This window comes from Ochotona princeps, chromosome 33 (genome assembly GCF_030435755.1).
Source record: "Ochotona princeps isolate mOchPri1 chromosome 33, mOchPri1.hap1, whole genome shotgun sequence".
NCBI classification, from domain to species: domain Eukaryota; kingdom Metazoa; phylum Chordata; class Mammalia; order Lagomorpha; family Ochotonidae; genus Ochotona; species Ochotona princeps.
Genome location: NC_080864.1, coordinates 4330779 through 4355487, shown reverse-complemented (window position 1 = coordinate 4355487; position 24709 = coordinate 4330779). Strand labels below are relative to the sequence as shown.

At 66.0% G+C, this 24709-nt stretch overlaps 2 protein-coding genes across 2 annotated transcripts; both read left to right on the top strand.

Annotated features, from left to right (window-relative positions):
- Positions 1-3509: 3509 nt before the first annotated feature.
- On the top strand, positions 3510-10023 carry KLF16 (KLF transcription factor 16). Its single transcript, XM_058657775.1, has 2 exons — positions 3510-4061; positions 8925-10023. Exons 1-2 carry the CDS (start codon positions 3578-3580, stop codon positions 9224-9226), a joined length of 786 nt encoding a protein of 261 aa, XP_058513758.1. The 5' UTR covers positions 3510-3577; the 3' UTR covers positions 9227-10023.
- Positions 10024-11643: 1620 nt separating this feature from the next.
- REXO1 (RNA exonuclease 1 homolog) lies at positions 11644-24234 on the top strand. The gene is made up of 16 exons (XM_058657876.1): positions 11644-12123; positions 15803-17400; positions 17683-17787; positions 18279-18495; positions 19553-19722; positions 20725-20856; positions 20987-21110; positions 21551-21664; positions 21778-21915; positions 22039-22152; positions 22515-22588; positions 22677-22787; positions 22894-23009; positions 23093-23231; positions 23310-23430; positions 23518-24234. The coding sequence occupies exons 1-16, from the start codon at positions 11970-11972 to the stop codon at positions 23604-23606; spliced, it is 3516 nt and encodes a 1171-aa protein (XP_058513859.1). The 5' UTR covers positions 11644-11969; the 3' UTR covers positions 23607-24234.
- The last annotated feature ends 475 nt before the right edge of the window (positions 24235-24709 follow it).

Genomic DNA, 24709 nt, shown 5'->3' with positions numbered 1-24709 from the left:
ACGATTGCAGAGACCAGACCTCACATCCATCCCTGGGCGCAGGACCGGACCCCACAGCCTGCCCCGGGTAGAGGGGCTGGACACCCCAGTTGGCCCTTGCTGCATCCCAGGGTGCATTGGCTGGACCTCTCGAGCAGCCCCTGCCGCATCCCCTGGTGCAGAAGACCATGCAGGAACACCCCCTGGTGGCCATTGCCAGGCCATCTGGGAGGACCAACCTGTACCCATTATGGCTTATCCACGAACCACATGTGTCACGGACAGTAGTGGGTACTCCAGCCACAAGGACTGGGCCTGGCCGGGGTGTGCAGTGTCCCCCAGGATCGTCAGATGTGGGGGTGCAGCCCACACTGAGGGCAAGGTAGTGCTGGCTTTGGCCTTGGCCCATCTCTTCTGGGACCTGCTTGACCTCCCTGTGTGAACCTGGTGTTGTGGTCTCAGCAAACTGCCTGCCAACCCTGCACCCTTCTCCATCCCTAGCCCGGAGCAGCGGTGTAGCCGGGACCTAGCAGCCAGGCCAAGTGCTCTTTGGGAAACCCACCATTGTATTATCATTTGCCAAAAGCCATTTATTCAACTATTGGAAGAGCAGTTACAGGGGGTCTCACATAGGCTGGTTCACTCCCCAGTTGGCTACAATTGCTGTGGCTGCAGCCAGGCGCTCCCTCTGGGTCTCCCCCATGGGTTCAGGGGTCCGAGCCTGTGGGCTGTCCCCACTGCATTCCCCCAGGCGTGTGGACAGGGTGCTGTGTGGGACACTGACAGGCGATGCTGACCCCGCTGTGCTCTTGTGAAGCCAGCCCCAGCAGCAGGGACCTGAGGAATCCCCCCGGTGAGAGAGGGGAGGCTGGCCTTCTGAGCTGAGCTGCCCCTTTCTGGACAGTGTGACAGCTGGAGACGGGTGACTAAGGCTTATCACCAACACTTTGAACATCAGCTCCTTGGGGGAACCGGGTGGCTGTGACAGCTGGTAGGTGACAACCATGTGTCAGAAGCTGGCCGGCCACCTCCTAACCCTAGGCAGCTCTCCCCTGGAGGTCCAGGGAGAGCCCTGGGGCCTGGCCCTGCTCTCCCTGGTCTGTGGAATGCCTGAAACTTAGTAGCTCCGACCTTCTTGTTTCCCCTACAAACAGTGTAACCACACACGCCTCCTTTCCTCCCTTGGGGTACTGGCAGCAGGCAGGGAGCACCCGAGCCGCAAGTGCTGCCTGCTGATGGAACACACTTTCTCTGTCATTAAATGACCTCGGTGTGTGTCTGAATTGTCTGTGTCTCTGACCATGACTGAGAGAACAAACCAGTGGCAAACGGTTGGCCTGGTTCATCCTGACGTCCTCGAGGCCAACGCAGGGAGCTGACCCCTATGGGCACCGTTTTCTCTCCTGCTCAGGCTCTCCCCACCCGCACGTCACACACCTCAGCCTCCTGGGAGCCCCTTGCCCCCCATGATGGGTGGGGGGGTCTCCAGGTTTCCCACAGGCACATACAGTCCGCCGCTGTTGTGTTCCCCTGAGCCAAGTGCAGCCTGCGCTTGCTGGGGGTGCTCTACAATGGTTCATTCCCCAAAACAACAGCAACTAATTGCCCGGTGGCACCAGGTCAACAGCCAGGAGACTGGCACACCCTCTGGGGCCCCCACTGGGTGCAAGGGCCCCCATTTGGGCCACCTCTGCTGCCTTCCCAGGTGCATAAACAGAACAGCCAGGTGAGGGGATGGTGGCACCGCAGGTGGCAGCTGAGTTTGCCATGCCTCACCCCTTGGCCTAAGCTTCGGGGGACAGCAGGACAGAAACCTTGGGGATCAAGTGTGGGCTGCCAACCCCCACCTACCCGCAGAGTGGCCATCATGCCCTCTTGCCCATGTGATAGCCACTGGCCTGGAACCCCATTTATCCAGCTAGCAGATGGTAGAGGACCCTGCTTCAGGTGGGCAGCCTTGGCACCACTGAGCCTTCACCGCCTGGCACCTTCTGAGAGGCTGAGTCCCCTTTCCTGCCTCCCAAGGCGAGAGCCCTGACCTTGGTATCACACACCTGCCCTGGGAGGGGTCTCATCCTGCACAGCCCACCAACCCAGGCCTTGAGGGTAGGGCCAGGGCTGAGGCAGACCAGAGGAGAACACCCTCCCCTTGCTCCCCGAGGGCTCAGACTCCTAATAGACAGAAGTGGGCATGGCCAAGTGTGGTCAGCGGTGCAGAGCGGGACATCCAGGAGGCGGTGGCTACACGGGGCAGGAAGGGTCGCCGAACCTACCCAGGTCAGCGGGCTGCGAAGTTGCAGGGGAGACCCAGGCCGGGCCTCTGTCCACACCCGCAGTCCAGGCCCAGGCCGGGCAGCTCCGCCCTCTGGAGGCCGCGGCGGCCACTGCAGGTCCGCCCGGTCCGGCGGGAGCATGGTCGCCCACTTCCTCGCTCCCCGCCCGCGCCTGCCTGGATGGGCTCCGGGGCTGGGGGCGCATCCCGCCCGGCCATGTGCGAGTCCGAGCGTCCTCGGGGGGCTCCGGGCGGTGCCAGCTGCTGGCCTTACATTCCCTGCCCAAGAGACCCGGCTTGGTAGATTAGAAAGCAGAATCTCCGGTCCCAGCAGGGCGCTGCGCCCTTGCGCCACCGCCCTGCCGGCTCCTCTCCCGCTGACCCCGGGCCTCCTCACTCCAGTTAACTCCTGAGCCGGTGGGAAAAACAGGAACGAAGGCTGGCGCGAGCGAACGGGCGGGGCGGGTCCCCAATCTCCCCGGTCTCACCGCGGATTCCCGAGCGCCCAGAATCCGGGCCTGGCAAGGAGAAGGGGGTACTCCGAGGAAGCGAGGGGCGGAAAAGTAGGGCCCAAGGCGGCAGAAGTGTGGGGGGGAGGGTCGCGCACGTGGCCTGGGGGCGGGGCCGGCAGCTTCCGCACCCCCCACTCCGGCCACGTGGGGTTCGCAGCCCTCCCCCCCTGCAAAGTGAGCGGGAGCGCGCCCTGGGCCAAAGTGGAAGCATCGGGGCAGGGGGCGGGCTCCCGCCGGCCGGCCGCGCGCGCTCCGGCGTGGGGGGGTGGGCGCGCCCGCGAGCGAGGCGGGACGTGCGCCGGGTGGGAGGAGAGGGAGAAGGCAGGGCGCTCCGGGTCCGAGCGGGCAGGGGAGAAGGGGGCGCGCCGGCCACTCGTGGGCGTGTGAGGACGGGGGAGTCTTCCCTCCCGAGAAGCGGGTCCGGAGCGCGCGCGCGCATTCGGAGATCTAACCGGGACGCTCTCCGGCGCCGAGGTGGGCGCGCCCGGGGCGGGCTCCTCGGCCGGGCTCCGCCTCCCGGTGGCGGCGGCGCGCGGCTCGCGGGCTGCTGGCGGAGGGCGCGCCGGGCGGGGGGCGTGGTCGCGGCGCCCCGAGGGGGCGTCCTCCGGGCGGGGCGGGCCGTGGCCGCCCCCGCGGGCTCCGGTGCGTCAGGGCGCGTCAGGCGGGGCTGGGCGGGGCGGGCCGAGCGCGGGTGGCGGCGGCGGCGGCGCGCGCCGGGCCTCCTCCTCCTCCTCCGCCTCCTGCACTTAAGCAGTCGCCGCCGGCCGGACGGGCACCGCTCCCTTCTCTACCGGCCCGCGCGCCCTAGCCCGGCATGTCGGCTGCCGTGGCGTGCGTGGACTACTTCGCCGCCGACGTCCTCATGGCCATCTCTTCGGGCGCCGTGGTGCACCGCGGGCGGCCCGGCCCCGAGGGCGCGGGCCCCGCCACTGGCCTGGAGGTGCGCCCCGCACGCCGCGAGGCCGCCCCGCCCGGGGCCCCGGCGGCGCCCCCACCTCCGCCGCCTCCCACCTCGCTGAGCCTCGGCTCAAGCTCCGGGGCCCCGGCAGCCGCGCCCCACCTGCTGGCAGCCAGCATCTTGGCCGACCTGCGCGGCGGGCCCTCGGCCGCCCCGGGGGGCGCCTCTCCCGCCTCCTCCTCTTCGACCGCCTCGTCTCCGGGCTCTGGCCGCGCCCCCGGCGCTGCACCCGCCACCGCCTCCGCCGCCGCCGCCAAGAGCCACCGCTGCCCCTTCCCGGGTTGCGCCAAAGCCTATTACAAATCTTCGCACCTGAAGTCGCACCTGCGGACACACACAGGTGAGTCGCGCGGTGGCCACGGGTCGCCCTGCGTTTCGGATCCCCCTCACGCCCCCTCCCCCCGCCGGGACCCCGAAACTGCGTGTCGTGTGGGGGGCGGGGAGGGGGCGCGCCCGGGCCGCCGCCGCGCCGGCCGGGAGGGCGGGGCCCCGGTGGGTGGGGCGCGCCGGAGGGGGGGCGTGGCGGCCACGCGGTCGGAATGCGCGCGGAGGGCGGCCAGGGATGGCCAGGCCCCGGCTCCCGGGCTGGCGGGGTGCAGCGGGGTCCGTCCGCGCCCCGGGGGTTTGGGGCGGCCTGGCCGACTGGGCACCCCAGGCGGTGCTCGGTCGCGGGCCGGCCTCTCGTTTCCCTTTTTGCCTTCTCAGCTGGGTGATGGGCACCTTGATTGCAGCATCCGGCCCCGGGGTGCTGTCTTGTGGGGGTGGGGGGTGAGGGGTGGAGGAGCCGGCTCGTCGCTGCCTCTGGGGTGGCCGCGCGGATTCTCCCGGGAAGGCGCAGGAGCCCCTGGAGCCGCGCCAGGGTGTGGGTGCCCGGCGAGTTTTCTTTCCGATCTTTCCGCGTTTTCACGAGGTGGGGCTTGGAGTGGTGCGCCAAAGGGGAGCCAGCCGGCCGGCCGGCGGCGGAGGGATGAACCAGGCTCCCCCAACTCCACCCACACACCTGGGATCCAGGCGGGAGGCATCCTGGGAGCGTTGGGGCGACACTGGCGTCCCTCCCAGCCTCCCCTCCACGTGGGCTGCCCGTTGGTTGTGGACACCTTTTCTGCTCCTTCCGTGGTCCCTGCGTACTGCTTGGGACCCCCGTGCCTTTAGGAAGGGCGGAGAGGAACGCGGGGGAGGGGGGTTTAAGGGTCTCCCCACCTTCACTTCTGCAGACGGTTTCTTGCGCTCTCTAGGTAGGGCGCACCCCCTGGGTTGGCTCTGGGTGCCCGAGGTGTTCCAGATGTTGAGTGCTTGTGGGATGGTGTTAGGGGAGCCCCCAGTTTGCAACTGCTCAGGTTAGGCTGGGGGGGTTTATGCCCCCTGGTTTGGGGATGAGTTTGCCCCAAGTAGAGGGTGAGGGGGCTTGACCCCTGACCTCCCTCCCCTTGGCAGCATGCTGGTAAGTTTGGTTTCTTCCAGGCCTTGTGCTGCGGGCAGAGGAGGGGCAGACCACCTCCCCCATCAGGGTGGGAACCTGGCCTGGGAGGATAGGTTCCATGCCCATGCCCCCCTTGTAATAACAGCTCCAGAGAGCCACCTGAGGCAGGCACTGCTGTGTGCTGGTGACTTCAGGTCACCCAGCGCGTGTCCTTGGAAGGTATGCAGGGGGGGGGTTTCCACCCCCACTCCCCCTGGGAGGGAACGCCAGGAAGGGCAAAGCAGTGTGTGTTGGAAGGAGCTGGTGAGGTGCCGGGAGTTGGGCACCAGCATTTGCACAAACCTGGGAGTGTGTGGGGGGGGAGGGGGCAGGGGATGGGTTGGGAGAGGGACCCACCCCTACCCACCCTTGCCTGGGGACTTTTTTGTCTCACAGGTGAATAGATTAAGGCACTGGTTTGGCCTTAGTGGGCCGATGGTGGGGGGTGGACAACAACGACAACAGCAAAATAGCTGTGGCCCCCTTGTGCCTGTCCCCCAGCCCCCCACAACCCTCCTAGCAGCCCCCAGCCTCCTGCGTGGGGCGGGAAGGACTTCTGAAGCTCTGGGAGATGTTGACGCCGTTGCCGTGGATACTGAGAGCCCGGCGATGGGGCGGGGGCGGGGAGAGAGAGAGAGAGGCTGGCTGTCGCCTGCTGCCTGCTTCTACTCTGCCCCTGGGAGCCGAGCGCCCCCATTCCCCCCCAGGAGTGTGGGGGGGGAGGTGCCCACTTCCACCCACTGCACATCAGTGGGGACAGGCTGAATGTATTCCCGGAACCCCCAGCTATTCTGTGCTGTGTGTTAAGCACCTACTGTGTGCTGTACGTGGGCCTGGAAACTGTGTCCCCCACCACCAAAGGCCCTGGGGTGTGGAGGTGGGGAGGGGGGTTCCATGCAAGGTGGAGGGTTGAGTGTTTAATCCTGCATGTGGGGAGCTGGGAGGCAGGGCAAATCCGTTTACCGATCAAGGGATTAGGGTGGGAGAGGGGCTGGGACGGAGGGAAAGCCTTGGGCCTTGGGTGCAGGGACCCCTGGTCTGATCCCATTGCGTCACCCCCCCCCCAAACCCTGCTCTGTGAACAGACTCCAGATAGGCCCAGCCCCAGTCCTGCACACTGCCCCCAGCCTCCCTCCAGCCGGGGTCGGGGCGGGGGCGTTGGGTGTGACAGCAGCTGGCACAGGCAGTAGTAAGTAGGTGCCCCGGGCTGCTGGGGGTGGGGAGGGTCCCCAGCATTGCAGGGGGTGATAACCACCCCCAACCCCACCCCACCCTGGCTCCCTGATAAAGGGTTTGCCCAGATGGGCTGGGAGTTGGCTGGCGGTGATACCAACCAGAAAGGGACTGTCCCTAGAGGTGGGAACAGGGGTGGGGAGGGGGCGTGCTGTCAGCTGTGGCGGGGGAGGGCTGGCAGAGTACTGGGGGGGCACTGATCCCCTGTAGGTAGAGACTTGCCTCCATGCAGACGAGGGGTGGTAGGTGCGGGCTGATCCTGGGTGAGGTGTGTGTCTGGTGGTGGGCTGGGGGCCAGGGAGGGATGGGAGGTTCCTCTGCAGGAATGAGGCACGTGGGAAGTTTGGGGTGTTTGACCACACCCCCGCCATGGCTCCCCTATAGGTTGTGCCTCACCTGGTCTGGGACTGCCCTCCTCCCTCCCCCAGGAGCCCCCCAGCCCACCCCACCCCCGTGGGAGTCAGCCATTGCCTCTTCCCTGCGGAAGCGAGACCCTGGCAGCAGACTGAGGCGCTGAGCCAGGCCGCCCCGCTGTCCCTAGCTCACCCGGGGCCCAGCCTGAGTCAGAGGGTCAAGTCCAGCGTGGCCCCGCCTCCACGGGCCCTTCCTCTGCGGTCCCCACCCACCGCCGCATCCACCTCTCCTCTGGCGCGTTCCTGCCAGGTAGCCAGGCGGGCACAGAACTCTCTCCTCTCGGCGCACCCCCTCCCCCCTGCGCCCCTGCCAGAGAGCCGGGGTGGCAAAGCCTGGCATTTTGCAGGCGGTCGCCCTGCAGGAGAGCGGAGGAGGGGGACGGGAAGCTGCGCACCCCCTCCCTCCCTCCACCCCGTGCCGCCACCCACAGGCGCACGTGCGGGCGCCCCAGCCACTAGGCATGGGGCAGGGGCTGGCAGGCGCCCAGAGCTGGAGAAGCGACCCTGGCCCGGGGCCCCCTGGCCCTGGCGGGAGAGGGGACCACGTGAGCGGGACTGGCTTGGGGATGTCCCCGCCGCCGCCGAGCTACGTGCGGCAGCTGTGTTCCCGGCGGCTGCGTGCGCCCTGCCCTGGCGGGCGGGCGAGTGCTGTTGGCACCACCGTGGGCCTCCTGCCTGGGCTGCAACCTGCTCGCTGCAAAGTGGAACTGGAGGAGGGGGAAAGAGGGGAGGCAGGGAGCAGCCCCGCCGCCCTGCAAAGGGGAAGTGAGCTGACTGCTGGGGGAAGCCGCAGCGGGGTCCTGCCCCCTCTCCCCTTCTGCCTCTGTGTCCTAGCAGCAAGATGGCGACAGCGCTGCCTGTCCCCCCACCCCCACCCCAGGAGAGGTGTGACTCCCCCATCCAGGGTCTGCTCACTTCCACCCCCCCACTACATGCCATTACTGCTCCCGCCCCCCAGCCAGAGGCCCTGGGGCTGTCCTAGATGGGAGTAGCAGTCCCCTAGGGTGCAGTTGGGCTGTGTCCCCTGTGTGTGTGTGTGTTGGGGAGGGGCGCGACTGTGCTGCAAGCAGATTGGGGCATCTGCCTGTGGCTCCCCAGCCTCCTGGGATCTGTGTGTGCTTGTGGTGGGGGGACTGCCTGCTCGGCTGAGACCCCCTCCCTCCCATCCTTCACCATGGGCGTGATGAGGGAGGGGCCGTGGCAGGTGCTCCCGGGCCATCCTGGGCTGGCTGTTGTAGGTCTGTTCTCTTGGCCCCTCCGGGCTGTGACCTGCGAGGGGACCATCTTCCTAAGGATTCCTGCAGTTCTGGGGCTCGGGTCTTGCTGTATCCCCCCGGGGTCGAGGGGATGATACAGCCAGTACCCCGTGATGGGTGGGAGAAGTGTTGCCCGCGCACGACCCCACCCCCTCAAAATCTTAGGAATTTACAGAGCCTCCCCTATGTGCAGGGAAGGGCCAGACCTCTCTGAATTAGGGTGCAAGGGTGGGGCCGACCTGTACTAGAGACCACCCTGACCCTGAGGAGGTGTCAGCCACACGGTTGTCTCAGACCTGGGGCAGGATACCGCAGCCGTCTCTGGAGTGGAGACCACTCCCCACACGGGCTGGGGAGGACCAAGGGGGTCGGGACAGGATGGGGGAGGCGCAGCATGGACGGCGGGAGGGGTCTATGGAGGAAGTCGCCTCCTGGAGGCCAGCCCCTTCCCAGAGGCCCCGCCTCTCTGCGCCTTCCCGCCCAAGAGGCCGGCCATTGGTGCCTTGGCCTCCCCACACTGCCCACTCCGGGAACCTGACTCCCACAGCCCATGCAGGCTGCAGCTGCGCCTGGAAGTGCACCCCGGGGCAGTGGTAGGGTCTCGGATGGCCTGTGGGTGGGCGGGCAGTGGGGGGTGGAGAAGGGAAGGGAAATTGTTTTCCCATCTTCTTTGGTCTCCAACCCCCTGGACAGGCACTTGCCTGGTAACCCTGCTCTGGGTCCCTGTGGAATGACCAGGTGGGACCGGACAGGGATGCGGGTTGGGGCTGCGGTCAGCATTCTTGGCGTGTTTGAAGTGTGTTGTCTGATCACCACCTGTCCTCTCGCCTGCCCCTCTCCAGGTGAACGCCCCTTTGCTTGCGACTGGCCAGGCTGTGAGAAGAAGTTTGCGCGTTCCGACGAGCTGGCCCGTCATCACCGGACGCACACCGGTGAGAAGCGATTTCCCTGCCCACTGTGCAGCAAGCGCTTCACTCGCAGTGACCATCTGACGAAGCACGCACGGCGACATCCCGGCTTCCGTCCGGAGCTGCTCCGGCGTCCCGGCACCCGAGGCGGTTCGCGCGGCGGCTCGCCCAACGACTCCCTGGCCGGCAGCCCCGCACCCAGCCCTGCGCCCAGCCCGGCTCCTGCTGGCCTGTAGAGGGCCTGTGCTTCCGTGTGCCCACCCCTCCACCCCACCCCGCTGCTGGGGGCCTCGGCTTGGACCACCAGCAACGTGAGGACACACACGCCTGTGTCCAGGGCCAGGCGGGGACACTGCGGACGCCCCTGCCTGCCTGGAGCAAGCCAGGCAGGGGGCCCTGTCCAGGTGACAGGGGATGGCCAGCCCGGCCTGCCCAGGGCGCGGGCAGCTGTCTGTGCAAAGCCACAACTGTTCACTTCTTTCCACCCTGTTAATATGGAGCCCTGGTGGGCAACCCTGTCCCGCCCTCCCCCTGCCGTCCCTCCCCGTCTAACCCCCCACTAAAAGCCATTGCATATGTTCAGGGAAATTAGGGGCAGGGCGCAGCCTGGACAGCCGTCCCCCCCATCTCAGGTGTCCCTAGGTTCTGCCCACGGGAGGGGCCGCCTGGCACCCCCAGTGCTCTGGGCAGGGCTGGGCAGCTGCTAGGATTTCTAGAAGGATCCGGGTCCTACTTTTTGAGACTGTGGGAAAGAGAAGGGGGGGATAAGAAACAGGTTCATCCAAAGAGTGTGGCAGGGGAGGGGTGGGGGCGGCCTGCCGTGCTCATCCCCTCGCTGGATGCCCCCCCCCCGACTTTGGCCTTGTGGAGTTGTGTGACAATCGGGAGCCCAGGGGCTCCGGGCAGCAGGAGGTCCAGGGCTCTCCTGCCAACTGGGAGAGTTCGTGGGTGTGTCTTTTTCTTTTTGTGGGGTGGGTAGAGTATTTTTTCAGGCACCAATCCCTTTTTATCCCCAGGGGGGTGCGCGTGTTGGGGTGGGAAGGGCTGGGGCCCCCAGCTCTCCTCCCACACCCCCCTGCCCCAGCCTGAGGTCCTGGCCATGGACTTGGGGGTGAGAACTGTGGGGACCCGTGATGGTTCTGCGTGCGTACCCACGATAGGGTACTGGTGTGTAGGAAGACTGGCCGGGGCCAGACAGGCTCTCCCTCACATACACACTCACCTTGGGCAGGAGCAAGCATTAGAGCACAACTGTTGGAGCTGGCCGGGCTGGCAGTGTCCACGGGGGACTCCCCTGGGTCCCCCTTCTTCTCTGGCAGCCCCAGTGATATGCCTTAGTTCCTGGGCGTGGGCACGCGCCAGGGCCCTGGTTTCCTTTACAGGGTGCTCTGGCGGCACCGGGTAGGGCGCTGCAGGGGCCAGGGTTCCCCTGTCCACAAGCCTGGACACACCTGCGCTGGTGCCGCCCCCTGGGACCTCGCTGCAGCCATGAAGCAGTGGGCAGGGAGGGAAGGGGCCCCCCATGAGGGGCTTGTGTTTTCTGTGGGTGCAGCCCCTCCCCCACCCTGCTTGCCCTCACCCTTGTATTTAATTAAAAAAGCCCTTTTTTTTTTTTTTTAACTCGCCGGGAGTGTCTGGTGTGATGATTTGTCCTTTGCACGCACGTGCACACGCCCACAGCTTGGAGGCCCCGGGTGGGAGTAGGGGGCGTGCCGGCAGCTGCGCAATGCGCCCCCCCAAAGCCTCCCTACCCGGTTACCGGGCAACCGACGCGTCCTGCACAAGCATGGAGGTGTGGGGTACTGGGGGGCGGGTCTGCCCCAGCGCCTCCCCTTCCCTGCACAAAGGCACCCGTGTCCAAGTCGGACGCTGACTGTGCACCCGGACCCCCACTCCCCGAGGGGTGAGAGGAGGTGGGGGGGTGCGCGGCGACCCGGGCCTCGGAAGAAGACGCCGCGGGCGCCCCACAGCCCACCCGAGGGCCAGGGCAGGGCTGGCTGCACATCCAAGCAATGGGGTCCTCCTGGCTGCAACCGCGCTCCAGCTGGACTCCTACTACCTGTGCTCCGGAGCGTCCGTTCCCCTCCTGCCACCCTTCCCACGTCTGTCCTCCCCTTGCCGGACACACGGGCTCCCTCTACTGTTGGATGTGTTTGGTTGCCAATAGTGAATGTGCCGGATGATGTGCAAATTACAGGATTAAGATTTCCTTTGAAAAGTTTTGGGTGCCAGGTGCTCTTGGACCCTCAAGCTTGATCTCTCTTAAAGGAGACCTCAGTTCTTAGTTCACAGCGGCCTCGTCCCTCGGACGCACTGGGCAGAGCAAACAGTGGACACTTAGAGGAAAGGAGCCTGGAGAAAAAGTGAAGTGCCCATCAACTGTTTACAGGCTAAGGGAGACTCCTATTACCCTTACAGATGGAGACGGAACCTTCCAGATTCCCATACCCTCCGTCTCCTCCACACTCCCACTACCCACTCCCCACTTGCAGCCTTGACCGCAGGTCTCCCCCGGCCAGAAGAGCGCTCCCCAATGGATATGCTAATGAGATGCAAACGAGCCACGGCGGGACCCCACCCTCCGCAGGCGGGGCGGGTTTCTCTTTGTTTTGCTCAGGCGCGCCGAGGACAGCTCAGGCAACACAAGGCGCTCGGGGCTCAAGATGGCGCTGCCTCCGCCGCGCTGGTCCGGCCGCCGGCGCCGGCGAGCCTCCTGGAGGTCGCACGCAGGGCAGCCTACGCCCTCCCGACGCTCTGCTGCCGCTGCGTGTCTTGGTGCACGGGTTCGCGTCCCGGCGGCGTCTCGCGGGGACCCGCGTTTCTGAGCAGGCGCGCTGTGGGCAGCCGCTCCCGGGGGCCCTTGCGGTGGCGTCCCGGGGGCCTTGGAGCAAGATGGCGGCGGCGGGGTCCCGGCGCGGGCGGCGGAGGCGACCGCGGCGCCAGTGAAGGGGCCCGGGGCCCGGCGGCTCCCGGCCGACCATGCTGCGCTCCACTGGCTTCTTCCGGGCCATCGACTGCCCGTACTGGGCCGGGGAACCCGGGGGACCCTGCCGCCGGCCCTACTGTCACTTCCGGCACCGCGGAGCCCGGGGCCTCGGGGCGCCCGGGGGCGGAGCGGCGTCCCCGGCAGCAGGTAATGTCCGTCCGCTGGCCAGGCCCAGCCTGCTCCACATAGGGCTTGGGGGCTCCCGTCTGTCCTGCCCCGTGCCTCTGCATGCCCCGAACTCCGTGTGCGCCCTGGGCCTCCCCGGGGACCCCCACCTCCACCTGAGCCCGTGCGCGCTCTAGGTCTCCCCATGGACCCCTACCTGCACCATAGACCCAGTGTGCTCCCTGGGCCTCTCCGGGGACCCCCTCCTGCACCCTGAACCCTGTGTGCATCGCAGGGCCTCCCCGGGGACTACCCTCCTGCACCCTGGACCCCGTGCGCATCGCAGGGCCTCTCCGGGGACCCCCTCCTCCACCTGGACCCGTGCGCGCTCTGGGCCTCCCCAGGGGACCCCCTCCTGCACCCTGGACCCTGTGCATGTCACTGATCCTCTCTGAGTCCCATCTGTTGCTGCGAGGGTGCCATAATGCACAGGCGGGGCTGCTTCTGCCCCGGACCCCCGTGGGCTCCTGACATCCGTTGTCCCTGACACCTGCCCAGGTCACACCTTGGTCTCCGGTGACCGAGGCAGGCCAGCAGGAAATCTAGTCTGGGAGGGGTGTGTGTGTGTGTGTGTCCTCTAGGCTGATGGGGGTGTGGAGGCAGGACTCCTGGCTGCCCTTGAAGAGGCCCCCAGGGAGGGGTCATACACTCTGAGGAGGAGTAGTGGGATTGGAGCCGTGGTATTCATGCCAGGGTTTGTGGTCCCTCCTGATTCTGAAGGTGGGCTGGCCTGGGAGGGGCCTGTTCTCCCGCTAACTCACACCTGCTGTCATTTGTGTCCCCCAGCTGCATGTGAGCATTCTCCTGGGATGGGAGGTTTGCTGCCAGGGTCTGCCCTGCAGGCCTGGTCAACTGGAGACGGGGTGAGGGAGGGAGCCCCAGGCGTGCGTAGCTTTCCCGGAAGCGTGGTTTGTTCGGTCCCACGTAAAGGCACATGTTTGAAAGGCAGTTTACACAGGCCTAGGTCTTCCATCTGCTGCTTCACTCCGCAAGCAGCTGCAACCACCAGGGCTGGGCCAGGACGAAGCCAGCAGCACCATCTATGGGCCGCAGGGGACCCCCAGCACCTGGGCTGTCCTCCACGGCTTTCTAGGTGCATCAGCAGGGAGCAGGATGGGAAAGTGGAGCAGCCGGGACTCGAACCAATGGCTGGCACAACAGAGAACAGTTGTACCCACTGCACCACAAAGCCCATCCCAATGGGGTTCTTTTTCTTTCTTTTTTAAATTTATTTTTATTTCAAAGTCAGATATATACAGAGAGGAGGAGAGACAGAGAGAAATATCTTCTGTCTGCTGATTCACTCCCCAGGTGACTGCAACAGCCAGAAATGAGCCTATCCAGAGCCAGGAGCCAGGAACCCCTTCTGAGTCTCCCATGTGGGTGCAGGGTCCTAAGGCTTTGGGCCGCCCTCCACTGCTTTCCCAGGCCACAGGCAGGGAGCTGGATGGGAAGTCGGGCCTCCAGGATTAGAACCAGAGTCCATATGGGATCCTGGCATGTGCAAGGGGAGGACCTTAGCCACTAGGCTACCACATCAGGCCTGCTAGATGAATCTTAAAAATAAAAGAGGGTTGACCTGTGGTGCCAACACCCCAGGTGGACTCACGCTTGCATTCCATTGGGTCTGCATAGCCAGGCCATGCACCCACACAGGGAACCCAGAAGACGCTCCTGCCTTCCCGTTTCTGTCCGACTCAGCTCCATTTGTACAGAGAACCTGTGAGTGGAAAATCTCTCTTCCTCTCTCTCTCTAACTCTGCCTTTCAAATAATCTTTTAAAGAGAGAGGGAAAAAAAAGACAGTGGCAGTGCAAAGCGCAGGAGGCAGCACTGGTCCCAGGGCAGGGCAGAATGGCTGCCCGAGGCACGATGGCTCACCACTCTGTGCCTGTCCTCTGCGTGCCCCATGGTGGCCGTCCTCGGCGTGCCCCATGGTGGCTCGTGCAGTGGTGAGGCACCCGGGCTGCAGTGGGGAGGCCCGAGGCCCGTGACTTCCCAGGGAGCAGCACAACAGGAGGGGGAGCTGGAGGAAGGAGGCTCCTTTCTGGGCCCTTTATCCAGCTGCGTCTTCCAGCATTGAAGGGCAGGGGATGCAGGCAGGCTAGGGCTGTGACAGTCCAGAGAGCCCCGTGGTGGGCTCAGCGGGTTCTCCTGTGGGGTCACTGCACCACAAGGGGGCGACTTGTAGCTGCAGCAAGTACAGCTGAGCCACGTCCGGCAGACCGAGCTTGTCGGGGTTCATTCCCAAGACCTGGGCCGACTGCTGCCCCGCCACTGCAGCTGTCCCAGCACTGCTCGTGGTCACACATCCCATCCTGTCCACTGTGCAGGGCAGCCCGCACCCTGCCTTCCCCTGCATGCAGGGCCCATGCTGTCTGTCCCTTCCCTCCCATGTCCTGGATACCGAGCTGGGTGCCCAGTAGGCCTACAGGGGACCTGGAGGACTGTCAGAGGGAGTTTCCACGCTGGGGAGGCTGGCCCGTCTCAGAGTCCCTTGACCCTCTGATGTGTCAGGTAATGCTGTTGATGGATACGTACTTGCTCCCAGGGTGGGGGCTGTGCAGGCTGCCCTCATAGGAACTTAGGTGAAAGCTCAGCTGGGCTGCCCATAGTGGGCGTGGGGACCCCCAGGCAGCCCTAGGGGACTCGGCTGTGACCCTGTGGGCGCACCTCTCCCTAGTATCCTGCCCACAGCTCCCTGCCCAGGATACCGTGGCCCCTAGGGCATGGGGCATGGCAGGGTGGCAGAGTGCTGCCCCCTCTTTGCAGCTGTCCAGCTGTACCATGGTGGCCACAGCTCCAGCAGAGGGCGCTGTCCCCAGGGTTGGGTAGGGAATTGCTATGCGTGGGCCATCCTCTCCCTTCTCCCTCCCTGTGGCCAGCAGTGGCCTTTGCAAGTGACTGTCCTCTCATCTGTGATAGTGGGGGGGCAACAATAGGAGCCTAGTGGGGACACCCAGGAAGACCCTAGCCACCCTCTCCCAGGGTCCACTTGCTGCTTGGAGCTTGGCAGGGGGTACATTCCCAGGGGGTATCAGCTGATGGCCCCCCAGGACCCTGCTACCCCTCCCTGTCAGCAAGTTGGGAGCAGGCCCTGTGGCAATCCCCAGCTGTGTGCTGCAGGCACCCCAACACTGGAGACAACTGGCCGAGGGGCGTCATGCTCTTGGCTTCCTTGGGGCCCAGGCAAGAGCTTTCTGGAGGCAGCTGCTTCTGAGGGGTTCCCTCCCCCGCCATCCCCAAGCCTTGTCTGGGGCCGCCTGCCAAGTCTGGCTGTGGTGGAAAGGGAGACGAGCACGGCTGGGGGACCCCTCAGCTCCATGGCCCAGAAAGGAGCCGGTGGCCAGAGTGCGAGGGGCAGAGCGAGGTCCGGGCCTGGGCCGTGGCCCTCAGCCCTGGGGGCTCCCGACCCTCACCCCGCCCAGTCGCTCTGACCTGACCATGCCTATGTGCACATTTGGGGTCACACACACTGGGCAGCTGGTGTGGGGTGACTGGAGGCCGCGCTGTCCTCCCTGTACCCTGCTGTGCTCGGGTGGGGGTGGCAGCTGTGTGAGGGCGGTGGCAGAGTGGGCGGTGGCAGAGTGGACACTACAGGGTTGTCCTTCCTGTCGCAGGAAGCACCCCGTCACAGGCCATTCCCTCCTCTTCCTCCACAGGGCTGTGTTACGACCCCTGCAACCCCGAGCTGCCCAAACCCCCCACCCACCGGGAGAATGGCGCCCTGGGCCGGGAGGCCGAGCCACGTGCAGACATGCTGGAGCTGGAGCTGGTCAACAAGGCCATCGAGGCCGTGCGCAGTGAGGTGGAGCTGCTTGAGACGGCGCGGGAGCTCGGCTCAGACGAGGCCTCTGCCCTGGCGCCCCACGACCCCGATGCCAGCCCCGCCTCCCCTCTGGACGAAGACGCCTTCCAACTGGCCTTTGACTACAACCCCGGCGGCTGCGGCTACCAGCCCACCCCGCTGGCCACCCCCTCAGAGCCGGACAGCAAGTACTCGCTGGCGGCGCTGGAGCAGGGCCAAGGCAGGGCTGGAAGGGGCAATGGCGCCCTGGAATACGTGCCCAAGGCCGTGAGCCAGCCCCGGCGCTACAGCCGCACCACCTCGAGCAGCAAGTACGTCCTGGACGACTCCAAGCCTTCCACGGACCTGGAGTACGACCCCCTGTCCAACTACTCGGCCCGGCACCTGAGCAGGTCCAACAAGCGGCCCCGGGGCTCCCGCGCCGGCGAGGCCTACAGCCCGGCGCTCAAGAGGCCCTGTGAGCCCTTAGGCGCTTGCGAGGCCCGCTTCTCCGACTCCGATGACGATGCCAGCCTGGCCCCTGCCAGTCCCCACAAGGCAGGGGCTGAGAGCAAGCCCCCCGGGAAGCCGGCCTCCAAGGAGGGCTCAGCTGTGGAGGGCAGCGCCCCGCGGGAGACCAAAGAGATGGCCGTGCAGTATGACGTGGAGGACCTCGGCCATCCGCCCGGGAAGCCTGGCTCCCCTGCCAGGACCCCGCAGGACCGAGGCAGCCCCAGGGAAGGGAAGCCCAAGAAGAAGAGGAGTGGGGTCCCCCCAGCCTCAGGCCCCAAGGACAGCACTCGCAAGAAAGACAAAATGAAGGACAGGGACCGAGGAGGGTCCAGGGAGGGGCTCGGCCCCGAGAAGAAGGGCCAGCCGGCCAGCAGCCCCCGGCCCAGGGCCGAGCTGCCGGAAGTGACCAAGAAAAAGCCATTCTCGGCCGGCCCGGCGGCCAGTTCAGGGAAGGGGGGCAGGCCTGACCGGCCCGGGCACCAGTTGAGCCCCACCAGCAGCCCCCGCATGCTGCTGGAGAGCAAGGGTGGCACCAAGACCCCGTCTGGGAAGCTGGCAGGGCGCAAAGCCCGCTCGCTGGATGAGGGCACTTCCCGGGATGCCCCCAAGCTGAAGAAACGCGCCCTGAGCCACGCCGACCTCTTTGGGGACGAGAGCGGGGATGAGGACCCGGGCCCAGGGCCCGGGGCAACACGGGGCTGGCCCCCGGCCCTCCCCAACCTCAGCTCCGACTCTGACTCCGACTCTGACTCCTCCAGCCCTGGCCACTCCCCGCCCAAGCGCCTCAAGGCCTCTCCCCCGCCACCCGCTCCAGCCTCCCCCTCTTCCTCCTCCTCCTCCGAGGACCTGGACTACTCGGCCCTGGAGAAGGAGGTGGCCTTCGACTCGGACCCCATGGAAGAGTGTCTGCGCATCTTCAACGAGCCCACCCCCGAGGGCAAGGGCCGCTTGGCCCCTCAGGTGAGGGCCTCCCTGCTGCTGCGTGCCCAGCAGGTGCCCAGCACCCTGCCCTGCCCTGAGCCTCCTGCAGCGTGCTCCCTGGGCCACCAGAGGGAGCTTTCCCCAAGCTGACAGTGCTGGACTCTGCGGCCCCAGCAGGCAGCAGCCTATCCCCTGCTGACCGTCCTGTCCAAAGGCTGCCCGGGATGGAGGCCCTGGGACCGGGGTTCAGGCAATCATCATCCCCTTGGTTGGTCGTTCTGGCCAGGTGTGCTGGGGGTGAGCATCTGTGCTGTGTTGCAGCCTCCCAAGGAAGACAAGAGCCAGGAGAAGGGCCGCACGGACCCCCCAGCGTTGCTCCCCGGGCAGAGGAGGAGGATTGCCCATCTTGCCAAGCAAGGCAAGGAGGTAAGCCAGGCTCAAGGCTGGCCAGGAGGAAAGGGGGACCTCCCCAGCTGGCTCCCTCAGGGGCCTAGAGCCCTCAGGCCTGTGCTGTGGCTCCACTTGGCAAACTTGTATCCAACACTGCCCACAGTTCCCTCCCAGGCGGGTCCCACCCACTTCCTGTCCTCGGATTGTCCCTGTGCCAGGAGGGGATGGGTTGGTTGGCCCAGGAGCCAGGGGGCGGGGCATCTGAGAGGCTCAGGGCCGCCCTATCCTGTCAGAGACCCTCTCTGTGGGATAGGATTGGAGCTGAGAGCCTATAAGGGCAGGGGTTCCTCTCAGGCCTACCAGACGTCCTGATGTCAGGCAGCAGGAGCTGGGGGCCTGCTGTGCTGTGCCGGGACGTGGTGTGGCCGCCTCCTGAACACTGGCCCATTGGCCCTCGACCTGCTTGGTGCTGCCTGCCCTGGGGGCCCCAAGGCCGCAGGCAAGCCCTGGAATCTGTCATCCTTCAGGGGGAGCCCCTGAGGAGGGGTCCCATGGCCGGGCCCCCGGCCCGGCCCCCCACCGCCCAGGAGGTGTGCTACCGACGGGCTCAGCAGGCGCAAAAGGAGTCTGCCAGCCTGCTGCAGGCCGCACCCCGGCTGCCGGAGAAGCCCTCCTCCGTCCACATCTCCGCCCCTGGCGAGAAGAGGAGGATTGCCCACGTCCCCAACCCCCGCCTGGCTACAGGTGAGCCGTCCCAGCAGCTGTCTTTCCAGCCTGGGCTCTGGGAGGATGTGGGGGGGGTCCTGAGAACTGCTGATATTGGGTTGGTCTCCTATACCCTCAAGGGGTCTGCAGTCTGCCCTTACAAAAAGTCAGGGCGCAGGGCTGGCCCGTGGTGGCTGGTGGGCCGGTGGGTCTTGGTCGGGGCCCGGGCTGGTGCCTGATGTCTCCCTGCAGGCCGGCAGTGAGGGGGAGGACTGTGGCCTTGGACAGGCTCTGGCTGCCTTGGCTGGCCATGTCTGAAGGTCAGGCCAGCAGGAGTGGGAGGGGGTGGCCTGTGTCTACAGCTGGGGTGTGCCCACCCACTCAGACTCTGACCCCAGGGATGCTGCCTCGGGTCGCTTCTCAGTGGACCTGAGCTACCAGACAAGCAGAAGATGCCTCTGGGTCCAGCCCTTGCGTAGAGGGGGCTGTGGGACAGGTGCTTGGGGTCATTTCTGAGCCTGGGTGTCGTGCTATGTGGCTTCCAGGGCATCCCAAGGCCCTTTCTTGCATGAAGGGACTCTCCCCGGGGGTCCCCAGTGCTGCCCCTCCCCCGCCCAGCCCAGCCTGCTGTGGGCAGGGCTCTCTGGGTGTGTGACCTCATCAGGGGGAGGGGCAGAGCTCAAGGCCATTGGCCACTGGGGACAGGTCACAATGGGCAGGTGGGGGGGGCGTCCTACAGCCCCTCCTCCGTTGTCCGGGAGCCAGGGCCTTTCCCCCATCAGACGTCAGCGCCTCGGAGTCGGGGCCGGAGCATGTGGCAGAGGCCCAGCCCGCCCTGCGCCCCCTGCACCCACGTCGCCTGAGCCAGCCTCCGCAGTCCGCGTTGTGTTTGCCCCCAACCCCCGCCCCCCACCCTCCCATGCCCATGGCCTTGCGTGCACGCAGATAGAGCCCATGTCGCTGCACAGCCCCAGCGCCGCGGCCCAGCCGCTGCCCCTGTGCTCACAGCTGCACATGCTCCTGGCCCTGAGCGACCGCAGCTGCCTGGTGCTGCGCAACTCGGTAACGGACCTGCTCTCCCCCCGTGTCCCGCCAGCCCCCGCAGGCGCCAAGAGGACGACCCCCGCAGCCAGCAGCAACAGCCAGGCGCCCCCTGGCCCCGAGCCCGGTCGGCAGCCACTAAAGACACGCACGCTGGCAGGCATGGCGTCCAAGACCACGACCCCCACGGTCCCCAAGCGGGTGGCTCACAGCCCATCTCTGCAGGTAGCCGACTCCCATCCCCTGTCAGGGTACATGGAGGGTGGGAAGGAGAGGGCAGAAGCCAGGCAGGTCCACCCAGATGTCCCCGTATTCCCAGGGGCACTAGCAGGGGGCTGAACCGCAAGCGCTGTGTGCACCCGCTGCCCTACAGTGTCAGGCCCCCAGGCACGAGTGCTCCAGGCAGCTGTGAAAGGGCCACAGTCCCTCCTGAGTGAGGGGGCTCCCCACGGCAGCGTCCTGCCTTGGGGCTATCTCCTGGTCCCCTTGGCCATCCTCCTCCCTCTCCTTTTTTGGTCCTTTAAGGTCTTTTTATATGTGAGGCAGGTTTATAGAAAGGAACGTGGCCTTCCACCTGCTGCCTCTCCACTGCTGAAATGGCCACAGCCGCCGGAGCTGGGCTGGCCCAAAGCCAGGAGCCTCCTCCAGGGCTCCCACACTGCTTTCCCAGGCTGTAAGCAGGGAGCTTGGTTCGGAAGTGGAGTAGCCTGGATTTGAACCAGCGACCCGGGCAGAGGCATTACTTCGCTAGGCCATAGCACCAGCCTTCACCCTTCCCTCCTCTTGTTCTTTTTTTTTTTTTTTTTTTAAGATTTTTTTCTTCTAATTGGAGAAAAAGATTAGCAGAGGGACAGAAAGATCTTTCATATGCTGGCTCACTCCCCAAATGGCCACAACAGCCGGAGCTGAGCCGATCTGAAGCCAGGAGCTTCCTCCGGATCTCCCAGGCGGGTGCAGGGTCCCAAGGCTCTGGGCCGTCCTCCACTGCTTTCCAAGGCCACAGGCAGGGAGCTGGATGGGAAGTGGGGTGGCCAGGACATGAATCGGCACCCCTATGGAATCCTGATGCTTGGAAGTGGAGGATTAGCCTTTTGAGCCATCACATTGGGCCCTCAGCCATCTCTGACTTGTAGCCCGAGTTGATGGCAGGGCTGGTGCTCGGGGGATGTAGCAGGAATGCTTGGCTGATCTTTCCTGGGTCTGTATGTCACCCTTGCTACCTCTCAGAGCCTCAAGAAACCCATTATCCCAAAAGAGTTTGGGGGCAAGGTCCCCACCGCCATCCGCCAGCGCTATCTCAACATGTTCCTGGAGGAGTGCCTCAAGTCTTGCTCTTCCAGCGAGGAGGCCGTGGAGAAGGTAGGCCTTTAAAAAAAAAAAAAAAGGAGGGGAGGGTGAAGGCTGGTGCTATGGCCTAGGCAGGCTGCAGTGGGTGCCAGCCTCCCCAGGGACCTGCGGAGCGACCCCAGCACGCGTGCATTGCCCACAGGCCCTGAGTGAAGAGAAGGTGGCGTATGACCGCAGCCCCAGCAAGAACATCTACCTGAACGTTGCTGTGAACACACTCAAGAAGCTGCGGGGCCTGGTGCCCAACGCCGTGCCCAGCCTCAGCAGTGAGCTCTCTCCCCCTGCCGCCGGCCCCCCGCGTGGCCCCTCCTTGCTGTTAACACCCTCGGTGGCGCTAATGGCTGCTCAGCCATGGCCTCTTCAAAGCAGGAGGCCCGGCGTGCATTAAGCTCTGGGGAGGAAGAAGGGGGCGAGGCAGGCGTTTCATTACCGCCTCGAGAACCTGCATTAAGGCGGCAGCTGGCCCACCCCACTTTCTCGCGCTCCCCTGGCCCCCTCCTGCATTAGCCTCCGTACGTGGCCCCCGGTGGCCCTTGCTAGCCGGCCCTCAAGAGCCATTAGAGGCCTGCTCGATTGTTCCCGTCTCCCCCAGGCCACGAGCAGGAGGGGTATCCTGCTTCTAGATGGAGTGGGGGGAGGCAGGAAACTGCTGTGCAGAGTGGCCGTGCGTGCTCCCCATTGAGCTGAGCCCACCCCCGCCCTACAGAGACCAGTGGCCGGAAGGTCGTGTCCCATGAGATGGTGCTGGGAGGCAGGTTGGCCGCCAAGACCAGCTTCTCGCTCAACCGTCCCAGCAGCCCCCGCGTGGAAGATCTGAAAGGTGAGCCTGACACTTTGAGGTGCCCGCAGGCCGAACCCTTCCTGTCCGCCGACCCCGAGCCTGTCTGCAGAAGCGGGGCTGAACAGGGCTGAGCGGGCTGTGGCCCCTTGCAGGCGCCGCCCTGTACAGCCGCCTCCGAGAGTACCTGCTGACCGAGGAGCAGCTCAAAGAGAATGGCTACCCCTTCCCGCACCCGGACCGGCCCGGTGGCGCCGTCATCTTCACGGCCGAGGAGAAGCGACCCAAGGACCGTGAGTCACACCAGAGCCGGGGTGCTGAGGGCCGGGGGCGGTGGTTTCTGGAGGTCAGGGGCTGGGGGTGCTGAGGGCCAGGCTGGGCTGGGCTCACCCTGCCACTCTGGGCCCGCACCCCAGCCTCCTGCAGGATCTGCTGCCGCTGTGGCGCCGAGTACCTCGTGTCTTCCTCCGGCCGCTGCATCCGCGATGAGGAGTGCTATTACCACTGGGGCCGGCTGCGCCGGAACCGAGGTCAGGCCAGGGGGACCCGGGCCCCCTCTCCGCATCCTGCTCTCTAGGGGGCCCCACCAGCGTTGGGGGGAGTCGGGGCCTCCTCCCCTGCATCCTACTCTTGGTGGGGGCACCTCTGCAGGGCACACTGAGCACAGCGCCCACATTGTTCCTGTCTTATCTGGACAGTGCGTCCCCCATGGGAACATGGGCTGCCTCCTGCTGCCTGGTGAGGCCTTCATGACCTTCACGGGGCCTGAGACGGCGCCTGGCCCTGTCTTGGGCTGTTCCTGCCAGACACCTTGCTCCCTGGGAGGGACGGGGACTGGGGGTTCCCCAGGCAGGAAGCCACTGACTGCCCGCTCTGTGTCTTGCTGTCGCAGTGGCTGGCGGCTGGGAGACTCAGTACATGTGCTGCTCCACGGCCATCGGGTCCATGGGCTGCCAGGTGGCCAAGGTGAGTCGGGCCCTGGTCCCCTCCCCCAGTGCCCCCATCTCCCACTGTGTGCCAGCTGGCTGCTCACCTCCCTATGCTCCGCCCTCAGCAACACGTGCAGGACGGCCGGAAGGACTGCCTGGAGGGCTTTGTGAAAACCTTCGAGAAGGAGGTCTCCGGGGACGCTCACGCAGGCATCTTCGCCCTCGACTGTGAGATGGTGCGTCCGTGGGGCTCGGGGTCGGCCCCTGGCTGCTGGGGTGCCGGTGGTCTGCGGAGGGCCCCAGGGCGGGGTCTGAGGCCTGTGCCCCATCCCCCCAACGCAGTCCTACACCACCTTCGGCCTGGAGCTGACCCGCGTCACAGTGGTGGACACCGACATGCAGGTGGTCTACGACACCTTCGTCAAGCCCGACAATGAGATTGTCGACTACAACACCCGGTGGGTCTCGGGGGCAGCCCCTCCTCCTGCGGCCTGGCCCCTGGTGCCTGCTGAGCCCCGGCCCCCACCCCTGCCCCTGCCAGGTTTTCTGGGGTGACTGAGGCCGACCTGGCGGATGTAAGCATCACGCTGAGGGACGTGCAGGCTGTCCTGCTGAGCATGTTCAGTGCCGACACCATCCTCATCGGACACAGCCTCCAGAGTGACCTGCTGGCTCTGAAGGTCGGTAACTACCCGTCCTGGCCCGGCCCTGCCCGCCCCATCCTACCCAGCCTGGCCCTGAGCCTTGCCCGCCCACAGGTCATCCACCGCACCGTGGTGGACACGTCCGTGCTGTTCCCGCACCGCCTGGGCCTGCCGTACAAGCGCTCCCTGCGCAATCTGATGGCCGACTGCCTCAGGCAGATCATCCAGGACAACGGTGAGCGTGGGGCCAGCATGGGGCGTCTGGGTGGGTGGGAGCCGGGGCCCTGCAGGGCGGCTGGGCAGTGACCATGTGCACCCACAGTGGACGGGCACAGCTCGAGCGAGGACGCCAGCGCCTGCATGCACCTGCTCATCTGGAAGATCCGAGAGGACGCCAAGACCAAGCGATGACCCCCGCCCGCCGCCCGCCTCTCCTGCCGCCCCGGCCCGTCCTCCACCCCCGGCCTCTTCCAAAACAGTGCAATAAATGTCGAGACCTAACCCAGTGCACCTCGCCAGGACGAGCCAGGGCCGGCCGGCCAGGAGAGTGCACGGCAGCCTATCCCCCACCCACTCCCTGCCCCACCCAGGCCCCCGCCCGTCTGCAGACTGCTGCTGCCAGACCCTCGGGACCCTCGGGACCCATGCCCCCTGTGCCTCGAGCCCTGGCTGGGTGCGGGGGCCGCTGCTGGACCGGGGCCTCTATTGTGTTTTGTACGGTTATTTTTATTATTCTTTATTTAAACCTGTTGACTTGCACCGTCTTACCTTCCCCACCCAGAGGAGCCGCCTTTCACCACGGGGCTGGGGCGGCCAAGCCCAACTCCAGGCAGGGGGCAGCGGTGGCCAGAGCCCCCCGACACACACACACATACACACACTCCGCCATCCGGGCCTCTGTGACCTTGGGCCACCAGGCCGCCTGCTGGCCATGACTGTCTTCCCGCTGGAGCCCCGGCCTCCCCCTCTGGGGCCCTCACCCACCCCAACCCCTTCATCCCGGGCAGGGACAGAATAAACACGTTTGTATGGATTTTAACACTCGGGCTCTGGTGATGTTCCTGTCCCAGGGGCCGGCTCCCTCCCATGCACAGCAGCCGGGGTGCACAGGTCCCAGGTACCTGGGGTCTCCTGAGGGGAGGGCTGCTCTGGTGACCCATGGAGTGTCCCTGGGTCCTAAGGCTGCTGGACCTCCCCATGGCCTCTGCCACTGGCCGCTCCTGTCAGAGAGGCCGCTGCTGTGCTGGGGAGCCTGGTGGCCACCTCCGCCCTCCACCCACCCATCTGACAGCTCTGAGAAGCCACAGTGGTAACCCAGGAACTTGTCCAGGCCAGTCTGGGGCCCAGGTACCTGGGGTGTCCTGCCTGGCCTGCGGCCTTCCTCCCACTCCCAATCCGGGTACTGATCCCCTCTCCCACCCTGGGACATACCCGGATCATCCACGCGTGCGCCCCTCGGGCCTAGGCTGCACTCCGCACGAGGGAGACGTGGGCCCCGCCCCCAAGTCTTGGCC

Bases quoted from the DNA above. Each gene is read 5' to 3' on its own strand.
- KLF16 (XM_058657775.1), top strand. From the start codon at position 3,578: ATGTCGGCTGCCGTGGCGTGCGTGGACTACTTCGCCGCCGACGTCCTC. The intron at 4,062-8,924 runs GTGAGTCGCGCG...GCCCCTCTCCAG, and splicing joins GCACCTGCGGACACACACAG to GTGAACGCCCCTTTGCTTGC.
- REXO1 (XM_058657876.1), top strand. From the start codon at position 11,970: ATGCTGCGCTCCACTGGCTTCTTCCGGGCCATCGACTGCCCGTACTGG. The intron at 20,857-20,986 runs GTAGGCCTTTAA...CATTGCCCACAG, and splicing joins GCGAGGAGGCCGTGGAGAAG to GCCCTGAGTGAAGAGAAGGT. The intron at 23,232-23,309 runs GTCGGTAACTAC...GCCCGCCCACAG, and splicing joins GTGACCTGCTGGCTCTGAAG to GTCATCCACCGCACCGTGGT.